Source organism: Hemiscyllium ocellatum, chromosome 12 (assembly GCF_020745735.1).
Source record: "Hemiscyllium ocellatum isolate sHemOce1 chromosome 12, sHemOce1.pat.X.cur, whole genome shotgun sequence".
Taxonomy (NCBI): Eukaryota; Metazoa; Chordata; class Chondrichthyes; order Orectolobiformes; family Hemiscylliidae; genus Hemiscyllium; species Hemiscyllium ocellatum.
In genome coordinates this window covers 12541835-12560730 of record NC_083412.1, presented here as the reverse complement: position 1 = coordinate 12560730, position 18896 = coordinate 12541835, and the positions used below count along the sequence as shown (strand labels likewise).

Sequence of the window (18896 nt, the reverse complement as noted above, 5' to 3'; positions counted from 1 at the left end):
AAACAAAGGTAATGATTCCTCCCTACCCAACATATCAACTCCTTCAATTATCTTAAACTCCTCAATTAGTTAACAACAAGAATGTATAAGCCTCGTCTGTAGAGCCAGTTTTCAGAACTTAACCCTTTAACAGCCTGAATAGAGGAAGATGATGGCCTGGTGGTGTTATTCTGGGGGAGAAAGTGGGGACTGCAGATGCTGGAGATCAGAGCTGAAAAATGTGTTGCTAGAAAAACGCAGCAGGTCAGGCAGCATCCAAGGAGCAGGAGAATCAACGTTTCGGGCATAAGCCCTTCTTCAGGAATGAGGAGGGTGTACCAAGCAGGCTAAGATAAAAGGTAAGGAGGAGGGACTTGGGAGGGGGGGTGGGCGTTGGGAATGCGATAGGTGGAAGGAGGTTAAGGTGAGGGTGATAGGCCAGAGAAGGGGTGGGAGCGGAGAGGTCAGGAAGAAGATTGCAGGTCAAGAAGGCGGTGCTGATTCCGAGAGTTGGGACTGAGAAAAGGTGGGGGGAGGGGAAATGAGGAAGCTGGAGAAATCTGCATTCATCCCTTGTGGTTGGAGGGTTCCTAGGCGGAAGATGAGGCACTCTTCCTCCAGGCGTCGTGTTGCCATGGTCTGGCGATGGAGGAGGCCAAGGACCTGCATGTCCTTGGCGGAGTGGGAGGGGGAGTTATTCTGGGGACCCAGGTTCAAATCTTACTGCAGCACATGGAATTTGAATTCAACTTTTAAAAAATTTGGAACTAACAGACTAATGATTGTTGGATGATTATTGGGAAAACTCATCTGGTTCCTTTAGGCAAGGAAATCTGCCCTCCTTACCTGGTCTGGCCTACATGTGACTCCAGACCCACAGCAACGTGGTTGACTCTAAACTGCCCTCTGGGGAAATAGGGATGGGCAATAAATTCGACTTAGGCAGCAATGCCCACAACACGTGGCTGAATAAAGAAGAAAAGATTATCACGCTCGTGAATATCAGTCCTCCCTCTGAGGTCCATTCGTACATTTATTGTGTAGCACTGAGTTCTGTATTGGTGATGTGGTGACCTTTAGACACATGTAACACTTTCCACTCCTTTGTAACCAGCCCCTTTGAGGTGAAGCGTGATGTCCCATTATTCTAAATCACGAAGGGGGGCTGGGCACAGTCAGCAGGGAGAAGCATTCCCTGTGGGGCTAGGACAGAGAACTAGGGGGCACCAAGTAAAAGCAAAAGTAGCAATGACGACATAATCTCATTGGATGGTGGAGCAGACTCTGTGGGCTGAATGGTGAAAGTGAGGACTGCAGATGCTGGAGATCAGAGTCGAGAGTGTGGTGCTGGAAAAGCACAGCGGGTCAGGCAGCATCCAGGTAGCAGGAAAATCGACGTTTCGGGCAGGAGCCCTTCATCGGGAAGCTTCCTGGTGAACAGCTTTTGCCCGACAAGTCGATTTTCCTGCTCCTCGGATCTGCCTGACCTGCTGAGCTTTCCCAGCACCATACCCTATGGGCCGAATGGTCTTTCTTTGTTCCTACATCTTATAAGACCTTGCTGCAAGTGGATAGGGTCAGGACTACACGACCCGATCATGTGGTGGAGACAGGTTTTGGTTTGATTTATTATTATCCCGTGTACCAACGTACACAGTGAGAAGTGCTGTCTTATGTGTTTTACAGGCAGAATGTACTCTACACATGCATCAGGGTAACAGAACAGAGTGCAGGTTACAATGTCATAGCTGCTGAGAAGCTGCAGAGAGAGATCAATACTAAAGAAGTCCATTCAAATTTCGATAACAATGGTTCAATGGAGACCTTCAAATGGGAGGAGGATCATTAGCTCAAGTGAGGTTAAATAATGCAGGGAGTGTTGCTTGTGCAGAGGGCCAGTACAGAGGCAGAGGGCCAAGTGGCTTTTTTCTGGATTGCAATCCAATCCTGTTAGCCTTTAATGATTTTTTGATTTGTATTGCTCAGTAACTCTGAGTGCTTTTGGTATCTAAAACTCTCTGTGCCTCCCAAATTCTCACTGCTTAAAGAAAGACTGCTCATCCTTGAGTTGAAAGGCTGACTCGCTATTTGGCCTAACAGCTGGATGCCTGTCCTTTGCAGACTACCAGGAATACACACTTCAGTCTGGGAGACTCCACAGAGGCTGTCTGAGTTGAAGGGGAGAGCTGATGATGTTAACATGAAGTCCAGCAGTGTCTGTCTGGGATGGAGAGGGAGCTCCTTTCAGATGCAAACACCATCATTCAGCTCCTTTGAAGAGCCACTGAGCACTCGCCATAGGTGAGAATTGATGAACATCAGCAGCTTATTCAAACCCAGGGACACCAGCAGTCAGCATCCCAAATGGTGGAGGCAGGAAGGTTCCTTGCTCCCCTCAGCCCCAGAATGTGAGGCTGCTCCCGGGGGCTCCCTGTTGAAATGTTAATTACAGACAGATAGAGAGCTTGAATCACCAGTTGACTGGGTTAATTGAGTCTGACCCTGCTTTGTAACAGGACTGGGCCCAGCTTTTTCTCTTGAGTCCTTGGTGCTGGAGCTAACAATGGCTGCGCTGGGCTGGCTCTCTCTCTGTGTCGCTGTGATTTCCCTTTGCCCAGTCGGTCTGGGGGAGCCGCTGCTGGAGCCCCGGGTTCAGGAGAAGGCCTTCCTGAAAGCGTTGGGTTTATGGAGCAGACCCCAGCCCTCTGAGCCCAGGCCTGTGCCAGCTCAGTTCTGGAAAATGTACCACAGGAGGTCTAGGCCCCTCACCCAGGACGACCCGACTGGAGCTGAGCCGTGCCGAGTGGATGAGATGGGGGTGGATGGAGACACTGTCCGTCATCTTCCCGATCTGGGTAAGTGACCCTAAGGCAGGGTGAAGTGGCTGAGGGGGTGAATTCAGGGGGGTTGGGAGTGTGGTAGGAGCAGCCAGGCTAACTACTCCTTCCTGCTGCAAATGTGTTGCTGGTCAAAGCACAGCAGGTTAGGCAGCATCTCAGGAATAGAGAATTCGACGTTTCGAGCATAAGCCCTTCATCAGGAATAGTTGGAATGTAGTTCGGAGTCCGTGTGGGATCAGTCGGTTCCTTAGGCAGGTGCTGAGGAAGGAGATGTGGCTGTGGTAACGGGTCTGTTTGAGAACGTGGCTGAAGAGCTTCTGTGCAGAGGAGATGACCTGGGGGGTGCAGTGAGAGAGGGACTCACTGAAATCCTTGTAGAGGGAGGAAGAGAGCTTCTTCAAGGAAGGCATCCTTGTAAGAGGATTCGCAGTAGGTTAAAATCTTCGAGTAAAAAATGAGGTCTGCAGATGCTGGAGATCACAGCTGCAAATGTGTTGCTGGTCAAAGCACAGCAGGTTAGGCAGCATCTCAGGAATAGAGAATTCGACGTTTCGAGCATAAGCCCTTCATCAGGAATAACTACTCCTTCCTGTCAGAATTTGGTACTCACAGCCAAGTGGAATGAGTGAGGGAAATATTACCGACAGGGTTTTGAGGGAAAGCTCGTTGAGGGGGATGTGTGGAGAAGGATTTGCTGGAAGGATGAGAGGAAACAAAGTTGGGAGGAAGCTGGAGCAGGGAATAACCACTGGCAGGGATTCGGAGAGCAGCAGGGCCTTGTGTCTGTGGTAAACACTGTATCCCCTCCCTGTCATACTGTCTGAGTGACAGCAAATACCCAAGAAGGAGCTGGACTGCTCCCTGTCCTGTCGAAGAATGTGCGATGCTCGGTTATCGCTTTTGGCTGGGTATCAATGATTAGTGAATGTATTTGAGTCTCTATTATTATTACAACTCGTCCTTAATTGGGAGGCCCAACCTGCCTTTCCTTGGTGGGGGTGGAGTGGGCGGTCAGTCAGGGAGTCACCTGTTTCCTTTGGGAGGGGGGTATGGCTCAGTCTGAATTCCTGACGCAAGTGGTGTCTGTGTGGGTGTGGCACTACCTGGGAGGACTAGGGTCACTCTGAGGTGGTGTTACCTGGAAGTGAGGGATGGGGGGGGCATGGTGGGTGTTGGGAGACATTGATGTCAAGGTCAGCATGCCCCCCATGGGGGCAGGATCAGTGTTCCTCCATTTGGGCAGGATCGGTGTTGTCCCATGTAGGTGGGGCCTGTGTGTCTACCCCAGAGACAGTTTTGACCTGCCCCATTTGCTGGTCGTGCAGATGTTTTAAGGGTCCTAGGTTCGATTCCAGCCTCGGGCGACTGTCTGTGTGGAGTTTGCACGTTCTCCCCGTGTTTGTGTGGGGTTCCTCCGGGTGCTCCGGTTTCCTCCCACAGTCCAAAGAGGTGCAGGTCAGGTGAATTGGCCATGCTAAATTGCCCATAGTGTTAGGTGCATTAGTCAGAGGGAAATGGGTCTGGGTGGGTTACTCTTCGGAGGGTCGGTGTGGGCTGGTTGGGCTGAAGGGCCTGTTTCCACACTCTAGGGAATCTAATCGAATTCGGGAACACATCTCTTCAGCTGTTGTCCCTCTCTCCTTTAAATCTGCCGTCACCTCAGAAAAAACAACTCTTGGCCTGACTAATCATTCAAACTACTCCCCTGACCCCCTCCCCATCTCCCATTTGCCTCCTGAATCCTTCCCTGGGCCTTCATGTTTACATTTCTCTGATGATACAGACAGCTCCTGGCACTATCTCATCACCGCCGCCTCTCAGACTGCATGTTTTTTCACAGCCTTAGTGTCACATTTGACCCCAAGACTAACTTCCAATCTCCTCACTGAAACCAGTAATTTCCACCCCTTGCCCCATCTCAGATCATTTGCTGCTGTAATTCTCATCCAACTCCAGACTCCGTTATTCCCACACACTCCTGGTGCCTCTCTGGCAGACAATCCCATTATCCAAAATGCTGTTTAGGGTGGCACGGTGGCTCAGTGGTTAGCACTGCTGCCTCACAATGCCAGGGACCCGGGTTCGATTCCCACTTTGGGTGACTGTCTGTGTGGAGTTTGCACATTCTCTCAGTGTCTGCATGGGTTTCCTCTGGGTGCTCCGGTTTCCTCCCACAGTCCAAAAATGTGCAGGTTAGGTAAATTGGCCATGCTAAATTGCCCGTCGTGTAGGTACGTTAGTCAGGGGTAAATGGGTCTGGATAGGTTGCTCTTTGGAGGGTTGGCGTGGACTTGTTGGGCCGAAGGGCCTGTTTCCACACCAGAGCAAATCTAATCTAATCTGTGCCTTAACTTGCAGCCAATCTGAGCCCTTACCATCCCTGTGCTGTCTGACCTACACCAGCTCCTGCTCAAGCAACATCTTGATTTTTTAAAAAAAACTCTCATCCTGGCTCTGGGAATCTCTGAATCTCCATCTTGCTTTTGTGTTTTAAGATTCTAATGAAAATGTGCTTCTTTGAATTAACTTTGTCTTACCTGACCACCAAACTCCTTCGTCATTTCTACCACCTCCAAACGGATCCCATCACCAGAGATAATATTTCCTTCCCCTCCCCTATCAGCGTTCCGAAAAGACCATTCCCGTCGTGACTCCCTCGTCAGGTCCACACCCCCCACCAACCCAATCTCCACTCCCGGCACCTTCCCCTGCAACAGCAAGAAATGCAAAACTTGCGCTCACACATCCCCCCTTACTTCCCTCCAAGGCCCCAAGGGATCCTTCCATATCCGCCACAAATTCACCTGTACCTCCACACACATCATCTATTGCATCCGCTGCACCCGATGTGGCCTCCTCTATACTGGGGAGACAGGCTACCTACTTGCGGAACGTTTCAGAGAACACCTCTGGGACGCCCGGACCAACCAACCCAACCCCGTGGCTCAACACTTCAACTCCCCCTCCCACTCCACCAAGGACATGCAGGTCCTTGGACTCCTCCATCGCCAGACCATAGCAACACGACGGCTGGAGGAAGAGTGCCTCATCTTCCGCCTAGGAACCCTCCAACCACAAGGGATGAACTCAGATTTCTCCAGTTTCCTCATTTCCCCTCCCCCCACCTTGTCTCAGTCAAATCCCTCGAACTCAGCACCACCTTCCTAACCTGCAATCTTCTTCCCGACCTCTCCGCCCCCACCCCCACCCCCACTCTGGCCTATCACCCTCACCTTGCTCCTTCCACCTATCGCATTTCCAACATCCCTCCTCCCTAACTTTTATCTCAGCCCGCTGGACACACTTTCCTCATTCCTGAAGAAGGGTTCATGCCGAAACGTCGATTCTCCTGCTCCTTGGATGCTGCCTGACCTGCTGCGCTTTTCCAGCAACACATTTTCAGCACCAAACTCCTTGTATGTCTTTCTTAGTTTGAGAACACTGCAGTGTAGCACCTTGGGATGCTTGATTAGGTTGGTGGCGCTATATAAATGCAGATCATTGTTGTTTTTTTTTGTCAGGGAGTCCGATCTCTGGCCTGGGATCCCAGCCATGGCTATGCACTCGGAGAAGGCTCTACTTTAACCTGTCGGTGCTGGAGGAGGAGGAGGAGCTGACGTTGGCCCAGCTGGAGTTGAGCTTCCCAGGAGAGCCGTACCCACTCCCCGGGGCAGCAGGAGAAACCTGCACCCTGTCCCTGTGGAAGGTGGGAGGGCACCCCAGCTCCAGTCCGAGCCTCATCTCCTCACAGTCCTTCCAGAGCCTCCGCGTCTCCCTCAACTTTGACCTGACCGATGTCTCCAGGGCCTGGAGGCAGCACAGCGGGAACCCGGGTGCCATCCTGGAGGTGGGCAGCTCCCTGACGGGGAGCAGGCGGGTACCGGGCCTGGCCTGTGCCCGTCTTGGACTGGCCTTGCGCGCCTCGCTGTTGGTGGTGAGCCTGAACCGGGAGAAATGCCGGGCGTCCAGGAGGAAGAGGAGCTCCTTCCAGCTGCCCCTGGCCTTCAGCCGCGTCTGCAAACGCAGGAGGCTCCACATCCAGTTCCGGGACGTGGGCTGGCAGCACTGGATCATTGCCCCCCAGGGCTACATGGCCAACTATTGCCATGGAGAGTGCCCTTACCCACTGAGCGAAAGCCTCAACGGCACCAACCATGCCATTCTGCAAACCCTGGTGCACGCCACTGACCCTGAGGACACACCCCAACCCTGCTGTGTCCCCATTAAACTCTCCCCCATCTCCATGCTCTACTACGATAACAATGACAATGTTGTCCTGAGACATTATGATGAGATGGTGGTGGATGAGTGCGGCTGCCGATGAGATCTTCCTCCAAGCAAAGTTGTTTTTAATTCTGTTGCTGTTGTTTCTCTTTTAGCCTATTTTATATGACTTATTTCTTCCCCCACAATAAACATTTGCTTTCAAACTATATTTTTTAGTGTCGAGCTGGTTTTGGTTTTTAGCTCCAAATGTGACAGTTTTCCAACTTGCTTTGCGAAGTCATTTTGATATTTAGAGTTCATTCGTCTGACCGAAGCCCGGCAGAACGAATTGGGAATATCTGGTGTAATCTTGCACAACACCAGGTTATAGTCCAACGGGTTTATTTGGAAGCACGCGCTTTCGGAGCGCTGCTCCTTCATCAAGTAGTTGTGGAGAATAAGATTGTAAGACACAGAATTTCCAGCAAAAGTTTACAGTGTGATGTAACTGGAATTATATATTGAAAAAGACCTGGATTGGTTGTTAGGTCTCTCATCTTTTAGAATGACCCTGTTGGTTTCAGTTCTTTCACATGTAAATCCCAGAACCTTTTTTGATTATAATTAGTTCCTGGTCGAACTGCATTTTGATTTTAAATGCTATTCCTTGAAAATACTTTATTTACTTTTCTGAGCTGTTCACCAGTACTACTGGGAGTGGCATTTCCCTGTACCCTTCCAAAAGGATTAGACTTGTCAAAGTTGGCAATATCCTGTCTGTTTCTGATTCTTATGTGAAGTAATAGGATGGAAGGAATTAGTGAACACCATTAGCGACTAGGAACACAAATAGGCCATTCAGCCCCTTTGATCCTTCAGCCCTTCAGCTATTCAATTCGATTGCAGTGGATTTGTATGTTGATTGGGAAAAAAGCCCATGTAGGCATGGGGAGACTGTGCAAACTCTCCACAGACTGCCTCAGTGGTTAGCACTGCTGCCTCACAGTGCTAGGGACCTGGGCTTAATTCCAGCCTCAGGCAGCTCTCTATGTGGTTTTCCCATACTCTCCCTGTGTCTGCATGGGTTTCCTCTAGCATTCCAAAGATATTTGATTGGCCATGCTAACTTGCCCATAGCGTCCAGGGATGTGCAGGTTAGGTGGATTAGCCATGGGAAACGTGGGGCCACAGGGATGGTTCTCAGAAAGTCGGCATGGGCTGAATGGCCGGCTCCCACACTGCAGGGATTCTATGAACCTGGATCCTTGATGATGTGAGGTATCTGGGGATCTTTCCTGACTCATTGACAGTAGTTTTGTGATCATGATGAGACTCTTAATTTCAGATTATTATTAGATTTAAATTCTACCATCTGCCCTGGTCAGATTTGAACCCAGGTCCACAGAACATTATATACATTTCTGGAATAATTGGCTTGTGATAATATCTAAACCATCAGCTCCTCCCATCTTGCCTGAAACGCTGAGATCTAATTCTATGGCCATAACTGGGAAATGATAAACTGAACACCAGATGTGGGACCACATTATCACAGGGTCCTGTATGACAAGATATTTTTGTATTATTCACAAGAATTGAAAAAGCACTATCCTTGCAAACACTGTCAGCACCTCTTACTGTGAGAAAAGCAGCATTAAGCCTTATTCCAATGTTAACTGAGGAACCACACTCTTTCCCCCCGCCCCTCAACTTTTTTTAAAAACCATTTTTCTCCTATCTGCTGATCCCATCCCAAGGTTTCTGGTTTTGTGCAATGTCACTTTGAAGTTTGTCATTGGAAGCTGTGAGGTGAGCCACACCCCCTGTTCTAGCTCTGTTGCCCTGGAAACATGCGCTGCGTGCAAGTTTTTGAGGGTGATAGAGAAAGTTGATAAGGCTGTTTAAAATGAAACACGTGCAGGATCCTCGATTTATAAATAGAAGGAGAGAGAACAAAGGCAAGGAATTCATGTTAAATGTTTGTAAGTCATTGGCTAGGCCTTAGTTGGCATACTACGCCACCGAGTTAAAAAGTGAGGTCTGCAGATGCTGGAGATCAGAGCTGAAAATGTGTTGCTGGTTGAAGCACAACAGGTCAGGCAGCATCCAAGGAACAGGAAATTCGACGTTTCGGGCCTTCATCAAGAATCACCACCCTTTAGGAAAGGTATTAGCATGGGTAGAGGATTAGCTGACCAGCAGATAGCAGAAGGAGCGGGGATAAACAGGTCGTTTTCAGGATGATAGCCGCTTACTAGGGGAGTTCCACTGGGACGACAGCTATTCACGTTATACATTAATGATCTGGATGAAGGAACTGAGGGCATTGTTGCTAACTTTGCAGATGACACAAAAATAGATGGAAGGACAGGTAGTCTTGAGGAAATGACAGAGCGGGTTGTGGGGAGCTAGAGGAGGACTAGCACAGGCCAGGAGAATGGGCAAAGAAATGGCAGATGGGCCTAGGCTAGCCACCAATATCCACTACAGACCACCGACTCCCATAGTTACCTTGACTATACGTCTTCACACCCTGCTTCCTGTAAAAATTCTATTCCAATCTCCCAGTTCTTCCATCTCTATCACATCTGTTCAGTTGACAAGGGGCCTCTGAAATATCCACCTTCTTCCTCATCCAAAGGTTCCCCAGCACCATGGTTGACAGGGCCCTCGGCTGGGTCTGACCTATCTCCTGCACTTCAGTCCTCACTCCCTCTCTTCCCTCATGCAACAGCGATAGGGTCTTCCTTGTCCTCACCAACCATCCCACCCACATCCACATCCAGAGGATAATTAAGGCACCATTTCTGCCAATGCCAGCGGGATGCCGACACAAGGCATATATTCCCCTCCTATTCCTTGTCAGCCTTCCACAAGCACCGTGTCATTTGGGACACCCTGGTCCACTCCTTCACTCACAATGGCCCCCCCACAACCCCAGGGCATCTTCCCCGGAACTGTAGAAGATGTAACTCGTGGCCTTTTACTTCCTCCCTCCTCAGTATTCAAGGCCCCAAACACACCTTCCAGTGCTTTACCTGCACTTCACTCAATCCATTCTATTGCATTTGTTGCCCATCTTGTGATCTCATCTACGATGGGGGGAAAAAACTGGCTGACCACTTTGCAGGACACCTACATCCTGCCCCCCCAAAAAAAGACCCTGCTGCCACTTCACCACACCCACCTGTTCCCTGGCCAACATCTCTGTCTCAGTTGCTGCCGCGCTCCAGTGAAGCCTCAGGGAAAACTGGAAGAATAGCACCTCATTTCCAGCTTGGGAACTCTATAACCTTTTGTACTCACTATCAAGTTCAATAATTCTAGGGCTTGATAAACTTTCTCCCATGTCCTTACCCCAACCCCCACGCACCAGGCCTTGTTATCACATGTTCTGCTATTACACACAACCCCTTGTTAGCCATGAATAGTCCCCATCAGCAGCTATTCATGCTCCTAGGCTGATCATTATCCACTCCTTTGTCTGTCCAAATGTTTTTCTCTTTCTTTGGGCTGTATCCTCACCTATCATTTACTCCTTACCCCCTCCCCCTACCCTTTCGCTTTTATATATAAAAAAAATCAATGGGGCTCAGTGGTTAGCAGGGCTGCCTCACAGCACCAGGGTCCCAGGTTCGATTCCAGCCTTGGGTGACTGTGTGGAGTTTGCACGTTCCCCCCGTGTCTGTGTGGGTTTCCTCCAGGTACTCCGGTTTCCTCCCACAGCCTAAAGACGTGCAGGTCAGGTGAATTGGCCATGCTAAATTGCCCATAGCGTTAGCTACATTAGTCAGAGGGAAATGGGTCTGGTTGGGTTACTCTTCGGAGGGTCGGTGTGGACTTATTGGACTGTAGGGTCTGTTTCCATGCTGTAGGGAATCTAATCTAACTCTTTCCTAGCCACCATCAATTCTGAGAAAGAGCCACTGGACCTAAAACATTAACTCTGATTTCTCTCCACAGGTGCTGCCAGACTTACTGTGCTTTTTTGAGCGATTTCTGATGTTATTTGTGAGATTATGACCCTTTGATAAGAAGATTAGAGGCATAGATGATTTTCTAAATGGGGAAAGATTTTGGAAATCCGAAACACAAAGGGAATTGGGAGTTCAGCTTCTCTTCAGGTTAATATGGAGCTTGGGTTGGCAGTTTAGGAAGGGAACTGCAACATTAGCCTTCATTTCAAGAGGGCTAGAATACAAAGAGCAGAGATGGATTGGTGACGCTGTAAAAGGTTCTGGTCAAATTGCTTTGGGAATATTATGAGCAATTTTGGGTCCCATATCTATAGAAAATGCGCTGACATTGGAGGGGAAGTTTACAAGAATTATCTCAAGGATGAACACAGTTAAAAATCACACAACACCAGGTTATAGTCCAATAGGTTTAATTGGAAGCACACTAGCTTTCGGAGCGACGCTCCTTTATCAGGTGATTGTGGAGGGCTCAATCGTAACACAGGATTTATAGCAAAAATTTGCAGTGTGATGTCACTGAAATTATACATTGAAAAACTGATTGTCTGTTAAGCCTTTCATCTGTTAGAATACAGTGATAGTTTCACTTCTTTCATGTGTAAATCACAAAACCCTTTTTAAAGTTGCATTCTCGGGTTAGCTGTTAACAATGGTGATAGCTAGACAATATGTTGAAGGTGTTAGCCCCCTGTGTTCTCTGTCTATGACCTGATGTTTAGATTGATTCTAATCTAATAAGTGAGATAACAGTGTTTTACATAAATTCCTGCAGTTTTTGAGCTCAGAATTCTACATGAATGTATGCAGTTTTTTGAGCAAAGTACAATGTAACTCTGCAATACAAATTCACCACACAAAATATATGTGTACATGTGGGTCTTTGTCTGTCTGTGTGTGTGTGTCTGTCTGTCTGGGGTGGGGGTTGTGAGTGTGAGAATGTGTGTGTGTGTGTGTGTGTGTGTGTGTGTGTGTAGTGAGTGCAGAGTGCCTTAAGTCTGTGAGGGTGTGTGTCTATAAGGGTGTGTGGGTGTCTGTGTGTACCTGTGTCCGTGTGTATGTGAGAGTGTGTGTGTGTAGGAGTATCTGTGTGTGTGTGTATGTGTGTGCGTCGCTCTGAAAACTAGTGTGCTTCCAATTAAACCTGTTGGACTATAAGCTGGTGTTGTGTGATTTTTAACTGTGTACACCCCAGTCCAACACCGGCATCTCCAAACCCAGGGATGAAGGATTTGTCATATGAGGAGCAGTTGAGGACTCTGGGTCTGCGCTAAATGGAGATTAGAATGATGAGGAGGATCTCATTAAAACTTACAGAATACCAAACGGTTTGGATAGAGTGGACGTGGGGACAATTTTTCCAATAGCAGGAGTGACAAGGACCTGAGAGCACGGCCTCAGAGTAAAGGAGTGACTCTTCAGAACTCAGTTGAGGAGGCATTTCTTCAGCTAGATGGTGGTGACTCTGTATCAAGAACACAAACTAATGATCCAGTTCTGGTCACCCTGTTACAGGAAGGTTACTGTTAAGCTGGAGAGGATTCAGAAGAAATTTCCCAGGATGCTGCCAGGAATGGAGGGTTTGAGTTGTAAGGAGAGGCTGGAAAGACTGGGACTATTTTCACTGGAGTGTAGGAAATTGAGAGGTGATCTTATAGCATTTTATAACATCACAAGGGGTATAGATAAGGTGAATACCATATGTCTTTTCCCTAGGGTGGGTGATTTCAAGTCAAGGGGCATCTTTTTAAGGTGAGAGGATAAAAACTTTGAAAAGACATGAGGGGCTATTCTTTTTGCAGAGAGAGAGTGATACGTGTGTTGAATGAACTTCCAGAGGAAGTGGTGGATGTGGATATAATTGCAATGTTTAAAAGACATTTGGATAAGATCATGAACAGGAAATGTTTGGAGGGATATGGGCCAAGCACAAGCAGGTGGGACTAGTTTAGTTTGAGATTACAGTCGGTGTGGACTGGTTGAACCAAAAGGTCTGTTTCCATGCTGTATGACTCTATGATTCTATAACGGTTAATGGAAACATATAACGGATGAATGGAAACTTATTAGGTCAAAATTACATTGGGGGTGATGATGCATCTCAACCGTGTCCACCAGTCTCTATCATGCTAGCAGACACTGCATGCTCCCCCTCCACAGACACCCAAGCGCAGACAGAATCACAAAATAGGGGATTTTCATTTCTACTCTGAATCGAAGAGCTGTCTGATTATAACCAGCAGAGGAAATACCCATGGTGAGTTTTAACAAGAAGAGGCACTTGTCATACATAATGAGCCAATTTATTGCATGATCAAAATAGATACAAATTACATTAATGAGTTAATCATAATTACATGTGCTGTACTGCTCAATTCTCCACTCAAAGGCCACATGACATCATCAGATTGGGGGGGGGGGAGGTCAAAGCAAGCTCACATTAACTGTTTCAGAACCATTACCTTATAAAACAGGGAGCACTCTCAATAGCAAGTTTTGAAACAAAATTGGATAAATGCACGAAGGGGAATTATTGTAGGATTGAATGGTTTCCTTCTCTATTGCTTTAATAATTGCTCCATGGTATTAATTGCTGTCTGTGATTACACGGCAAGATTCCAATACTGTGTCACCGTAACCATCGTTGGGATCAGTGGCAGATTAGTTTGCCAATTCCAATTTTCTATTTGCTGTTTTAACCTTAAGTTGGAGTTATGTGCCTGACTTTGCTTCTTCAGTCACCTTGCACAATGTTGACCTTGCTTGCTTCTAGCCTTTGGAGAAGCAAGCAGGTAATGCTTGTTGGATCATGAAGAACACACAGTTGGTCAGTGATATGTATTGTGCCCACAGTTGTAATGATATGTCCGATTTTTAATAAACCTCTTTAACATATTTGTCATTTACATAAATAATTTGGATGCAAGCATAAGAGGTACAGTTAGTAAGTTTGCAGATGACACCAAAATTGGAGGTGTAGTGAACAGCGAAGAGGGTTTCCTCAGATTACAGATGGACCAATAGGCTGAGAAGTGGCAGATGGAATTTAATTCAGATAAATGCGAGGTGCTGCATTTTGGGAAAGCAAATTTTAGCAGGACTTATACACTTAATGGTAAGGTCCTAGGGAGTGTTGCTGAACAAAGAGACTTTGGAGTGCAAGTTCATAATTCCTTGAAAGTGTAGTCACAGGTAGTTAGGATAGTGAAGAAGGCGTTTGGTATGCTTTCTTTTATCAGTCAGAGTACAGGAGTTGGGAGGTCATGTTGCAGCTGTACAGGACTTTGGTTAGGCCACTGTTAGAATATTGCGTGTAATTCTGGTCTCCTTCCTATCGGAAAGATGTTGTGAAACTTGAAAGGATTCAGAAAAGATTTACAAGGATGTTGCCTGGGTTGGAGGAATTGAGCTATAGGGAGAGGCTGAACAGGCTGGGGCTGTTTTCCCTGGAGCGTCGGAGGCTGAGGGATGACCTTATAGAAGTTTACAAAATTATGAGGGGCATGGGTAGGGTAAATAGGCAAAGTCTTTTCCCTGGGGTAGGGGAGTCCAGAACTAGAGGGCATAGGTTTAGGGTGAGAGGGGAAGGATATAAAAGACATCTAAGGGGCAGCTTTTTCACACAGAGGGTGGTGCGTGTATGGAATGAGCTGCCAGAGGAGGTGGTGGAGGCTAGTACAATTGCAACTTTTAAGAGGCATTTGGATGGGTATATGAAGGATATGGGCTGGGTGCTGGTAGGTGGGACTAGATTGAGATGGGATATCTGGTCAGCATGGACGGGTTGGACCGAAGGGTGTGTTTCCATGCTGTACATCTCTATGACTCTATGACTCTAAATCAAGATCCTCGCCAGTCTTGAGCACTGTTTGTTGAGGAGAGATTTCTCAGGTATATTCCAGGTATGTGTGAGCAGATGGACAGCACCATAAGATATATTCTTACCCCCTCCAACCACTCTGTAGTCTGCATAGACTTCCTCCAGGTGCTCCAGTTTCCTCCCACAGTCCAAAGATATGCGGGTTAGTTGCATTTACCATGCTAAATTTTTATATACATCTATGTTAATATCATTTATCTTAGAGTTTAGATTTTGAACTATTGCCATGTGGGTTTTCACCTATGTGAAAAATGTTTAATAACAATTAGTCAGTGTTTCTGGAGCCATAATTTTGAACCAGCATGTATCAGAGATTTGGGTCCTCCTAGTCCAACAATGTGTATTTGTTTGCATTGTGGAGTTTTATAACTGGAGAGAGAAAACATTAATGGTTTAGGACAATCAATAATTGATTTTTGATTTGGAAAGAAATTTTTTGTTTCAATTTGTAGAAGATCTACCTGGAGAAAACAATTAGTTCACAACAGTTAGGTTCCTTGATGTAAAGGTTTTAGTTTGAAATCCAAGTCCAGAAATGTTGGGTTAAAACACTGAAGGAGTTTTTAGATTAGACTAGATTAGACTTACAGTGTGGAAACAGGCCCTTCGGCCCAACAAGTCCACACCGACCCGCCGAAGCGAAACCCACCCATACCCCTACATTTACCCCTTACCTAACACTACGGGCAATTTTAGCTTAGCCAATTCACCTGACCCGCACATCTTTGGACTGTGGGAGGAAACCGGAGCACCCGGAGGAAACCCACGCAGACACGGGGAGAACATGCAAACTCCACACAGTCAGTCGCCTGAGTCGGGAATTGAACCCGGGTCTACAGGCGCTGTGAGGCAGCAGTGCTAACCACTGTGCCACCGTGCCGCCCGGTGGCACAGTGGTTAGCACTGAAGCTAAGAAAATTTAAGCTCAGTTGTATCAAAAAGGAAAAGGCTATCAATTTCTGAAGACCAGAAATAGGAAGAAATGTTAAATAAAACCTACAGATTTGACAGAGAAGGGAACTATCTTGTTGGGATTTGAGTATGGTAGTGATAGTGACAGAAATGGATGGGATATTATTTTGCTGTGTGTTCTGACATCTTTTAAGTTGTGTTAAATAAGTAGCTGCATTTATTTTATCTTCAACTCTGTTGAGTAATGAACTTGTGTTTTATTCTCAAAATCAAAAATGCTGCATTGCGTGCTTATGTTTTGCTGAAAAAGCAACACATCAAATTTTTAAAAAAACATGATCTATCAAGCCAGATTTCTGTCTAGGCTCTGATTTGTCCAGTCATAGCATCAACTGGGAACATAACAGTATCCAGGTGCTGTCTGAGAAATAAGGAACAGAAGGGGCATGATACAAGCTGGGACAATCCCTTAAAATGCAGGACAGCCGGTCCCTCTGGAAAGAAAGCAAGGCTCCAGAAATGGTGCAGCCCTGTCACTTGAACTCTGCCTAGAATGATGAACCATCAAGAAGAAAAATTTTCAAATTGAATCAATTTTTATTAGCAGAAGTCTAATCATGTGCTGATATTTTATAAGTGTTTAAAATTGTGAAAGAATGGGACATCATAAAAGTAGCAGATTGTCTTCAGTATTTGAAAGGCCTAGACTGAGAGTCACTGATGCACGATTGAAGGTAAGAGTGAAGTATTAGCGCAGAGAGGTGAAACTTTGCAAGGCTGTGGAGCAAATTCCAGGGTTCGCATTTGAGATAGAAACTGTGTCAACATTCAAGGTTAGATTGTTGGGGTGGCTGAAAGGCAAGGGAATGATGGATTGTGGGTACAGGCTATGTCAACGTGATCAGGACTATTTGCTCAATTGGATGATACACAAAGGCACAGACTGATTAGTTTGTGTGTTGTGTGTTATAGGCCACGTTCAACGCAGCCTGAGCAATTACAGTCAGAGATTAGGAAATTAATTCAAGAACAGTTAGGAACACTTCCCCCTCTCTTACTTCTCTCTCGATCTCCTCCTCCAGTGGGCGGCATGTTGGCTGAGTGGTTACTGATTCTGGCCTTGGGCAACTGTCTTTGTGGAGTTTGCATGCCTCTCCCCATATCTGCATGCGTTTTCATTGGGTGCTCTAGTTTCTTCCCATAGTCCGAAGTTGTTCAAATTAGGTGAATTGGCCATGCTAAATTGCTCACAGTGTCCAGGAATGTGCAGGGTAAGTGGGTTAGCCATGAGAAATGCAAGGTTACAGGGATAGGGTAGGGGGTGGGTCTGAGTCGGATGCTCTTTGGAGGGTCGGTATGGACTTGGTGGGCTGAATGGCCTGCTTCCACACTATAGGGATTCAATGAATCTGATGTCTCCACCATTACAGATGCCAATCTAAGTCGATTTGCTCCACGTGATATCAAGAAATAGTTGGAGACATTGGATATCACAATGGCTATGGGCCCTGAAACATTCTGGCAACGGTACTGGAAACATCTGCTTCCGAATTTGCTACTCCTCTAGCCAAGCTGTTCCAAAACAGCTACAATGCTGACATCTACCCGACAATGTGGAAAAATACCAAGGTATGTCCTGCATACAAAAATTAGGAAAAATCCAGGGAAGACAATTACACTCTCATCAGTCTACTCTCAAAGATCAGCAAACTGATGGAAAGGATCATTGACAGAGCTATTAAGTGACAGTTTCTCAATGAGTTTGTGGTTCACCAGCGACATCCTGATTCTGAACTCATCACAGTTTTTGGTCCAAACAAAGTACAAAAAGCTGAATTCTAATGGTGAGGTGACACCCCCTTCTTGCAGCATTTGACTGAGTGTGGTGTCAAGGACCCCTCGGAAAACTCGGATCAATGGGATTGAGGGAAAATCTGTCCCCGGTGTGAGTCACAACACAAAGGAACATGGCTGTGGTTACTGGAAGTGTAAACCCTTGAGAGACACAAGGAATACCTTCAGCAACACTGAGCTTAAGATATGTTAACTGTACTTCCCCCAACATCCACTTACACGCCATATTTGCACAGACCATGCAAGATACTGAGACTGGCACTGAGAGAATACTGCCACTGAAGATGGGACGGGCTACCAAATCTGTACCTTTCAAACTAAATGGCAGCGCTGTCAAAAGCAGCGCATCAAAAATAAATCCTCTTTGGTTGTCAGTACAAAAAAATCTTGACAGTGAAGCTATAAAGATCCTTCCACCCAGATATCCTGTAGATAGAGTGTACAATTCTCTTTACTAACACCCTAGCAGGAGCCTGTAACCCATTGCAAAGAGCTGCTGTTTTACCCAGTGTCATTAAATTAGTGATAAAGTAATACTGTCTGTAATCCAGCTAAAGACACTGAATGAAATCAAACAGACAAGTTCAAGGCTGTGGATGAGTGTGTTCTTCTCTTACTGTGGTTTTTGGAGTGACATTATAATTTAATTGATTGGGTTACTGTTGTCACATGGAGTCATGCAGCACGGCAATAGACCCTTTGGGCCAACCAGTTCATGCCGAACATAATTCCAAATTAAACTAGTCCCACCTTCCTGCTCCTGGCCTACACGCTCTAAACCTTCCCATTCGTGTACTCATCTAAACGTCTTTTAAATGTAACTGTGCCCACATCTACCACGTCCTCAGGAAGTTCATTCCACACGCAAACCACCCTTTGTGCAAAACAATTGCCCCTCACATCTGTTTTAAATCTCTCTCCTCTGACCTTAAAAATATGACACCTTTTCTTGAATTCCTCCATTCTAGGGAAGAGACATCTACCATTAACTTAACCTATACCCCTCATGATTTTATAAACCTCTGTAAGGTCACCTCTCAGCCTCCTACACTCCAGTGAAAAAGGTCCTAGTCTTTCTTTCAAACTTAAACCTTCCATACCTGGTGACATCCTGGTAAATCTCTTCTGAACTCTCTTTAGGTTAATAATATACTTCCTACAACTGGGTCACCAGAAATGGACACAGCACTTCAGAAGAAGTTAAAAATCACACAACGAGCTTATTTGGAAGCACTAGCTTTCAGAGCACTG

At 46.6% G+C, this 18896-nt stretch overlaps 1 protein-coding gene across 1 annotated transcript; it reads left to right on the top strand.

Annotated features, from left to right (window-relative positions):
- The first annotated feature begins 2542 nt into the window (after window positions 1-2542).
- LOC132820888 (protein DVR-1-like) lies at window positions 2543-7143 on the top strand. The gene is made up of 2 exons (XM_060833247.1): window positions 2543-2834; window positions 6341-7143. Exons 1-2 carry the CDS (start codon window positions 2543-2545, stop codon window positions 7141-7143), a joined length of 1095 nt encoding a protein of 364 aa, XP_060689230.1.
- The last annotated feature ends 11753 nt before the right edge of the window (window positions 7144-18896 follow it).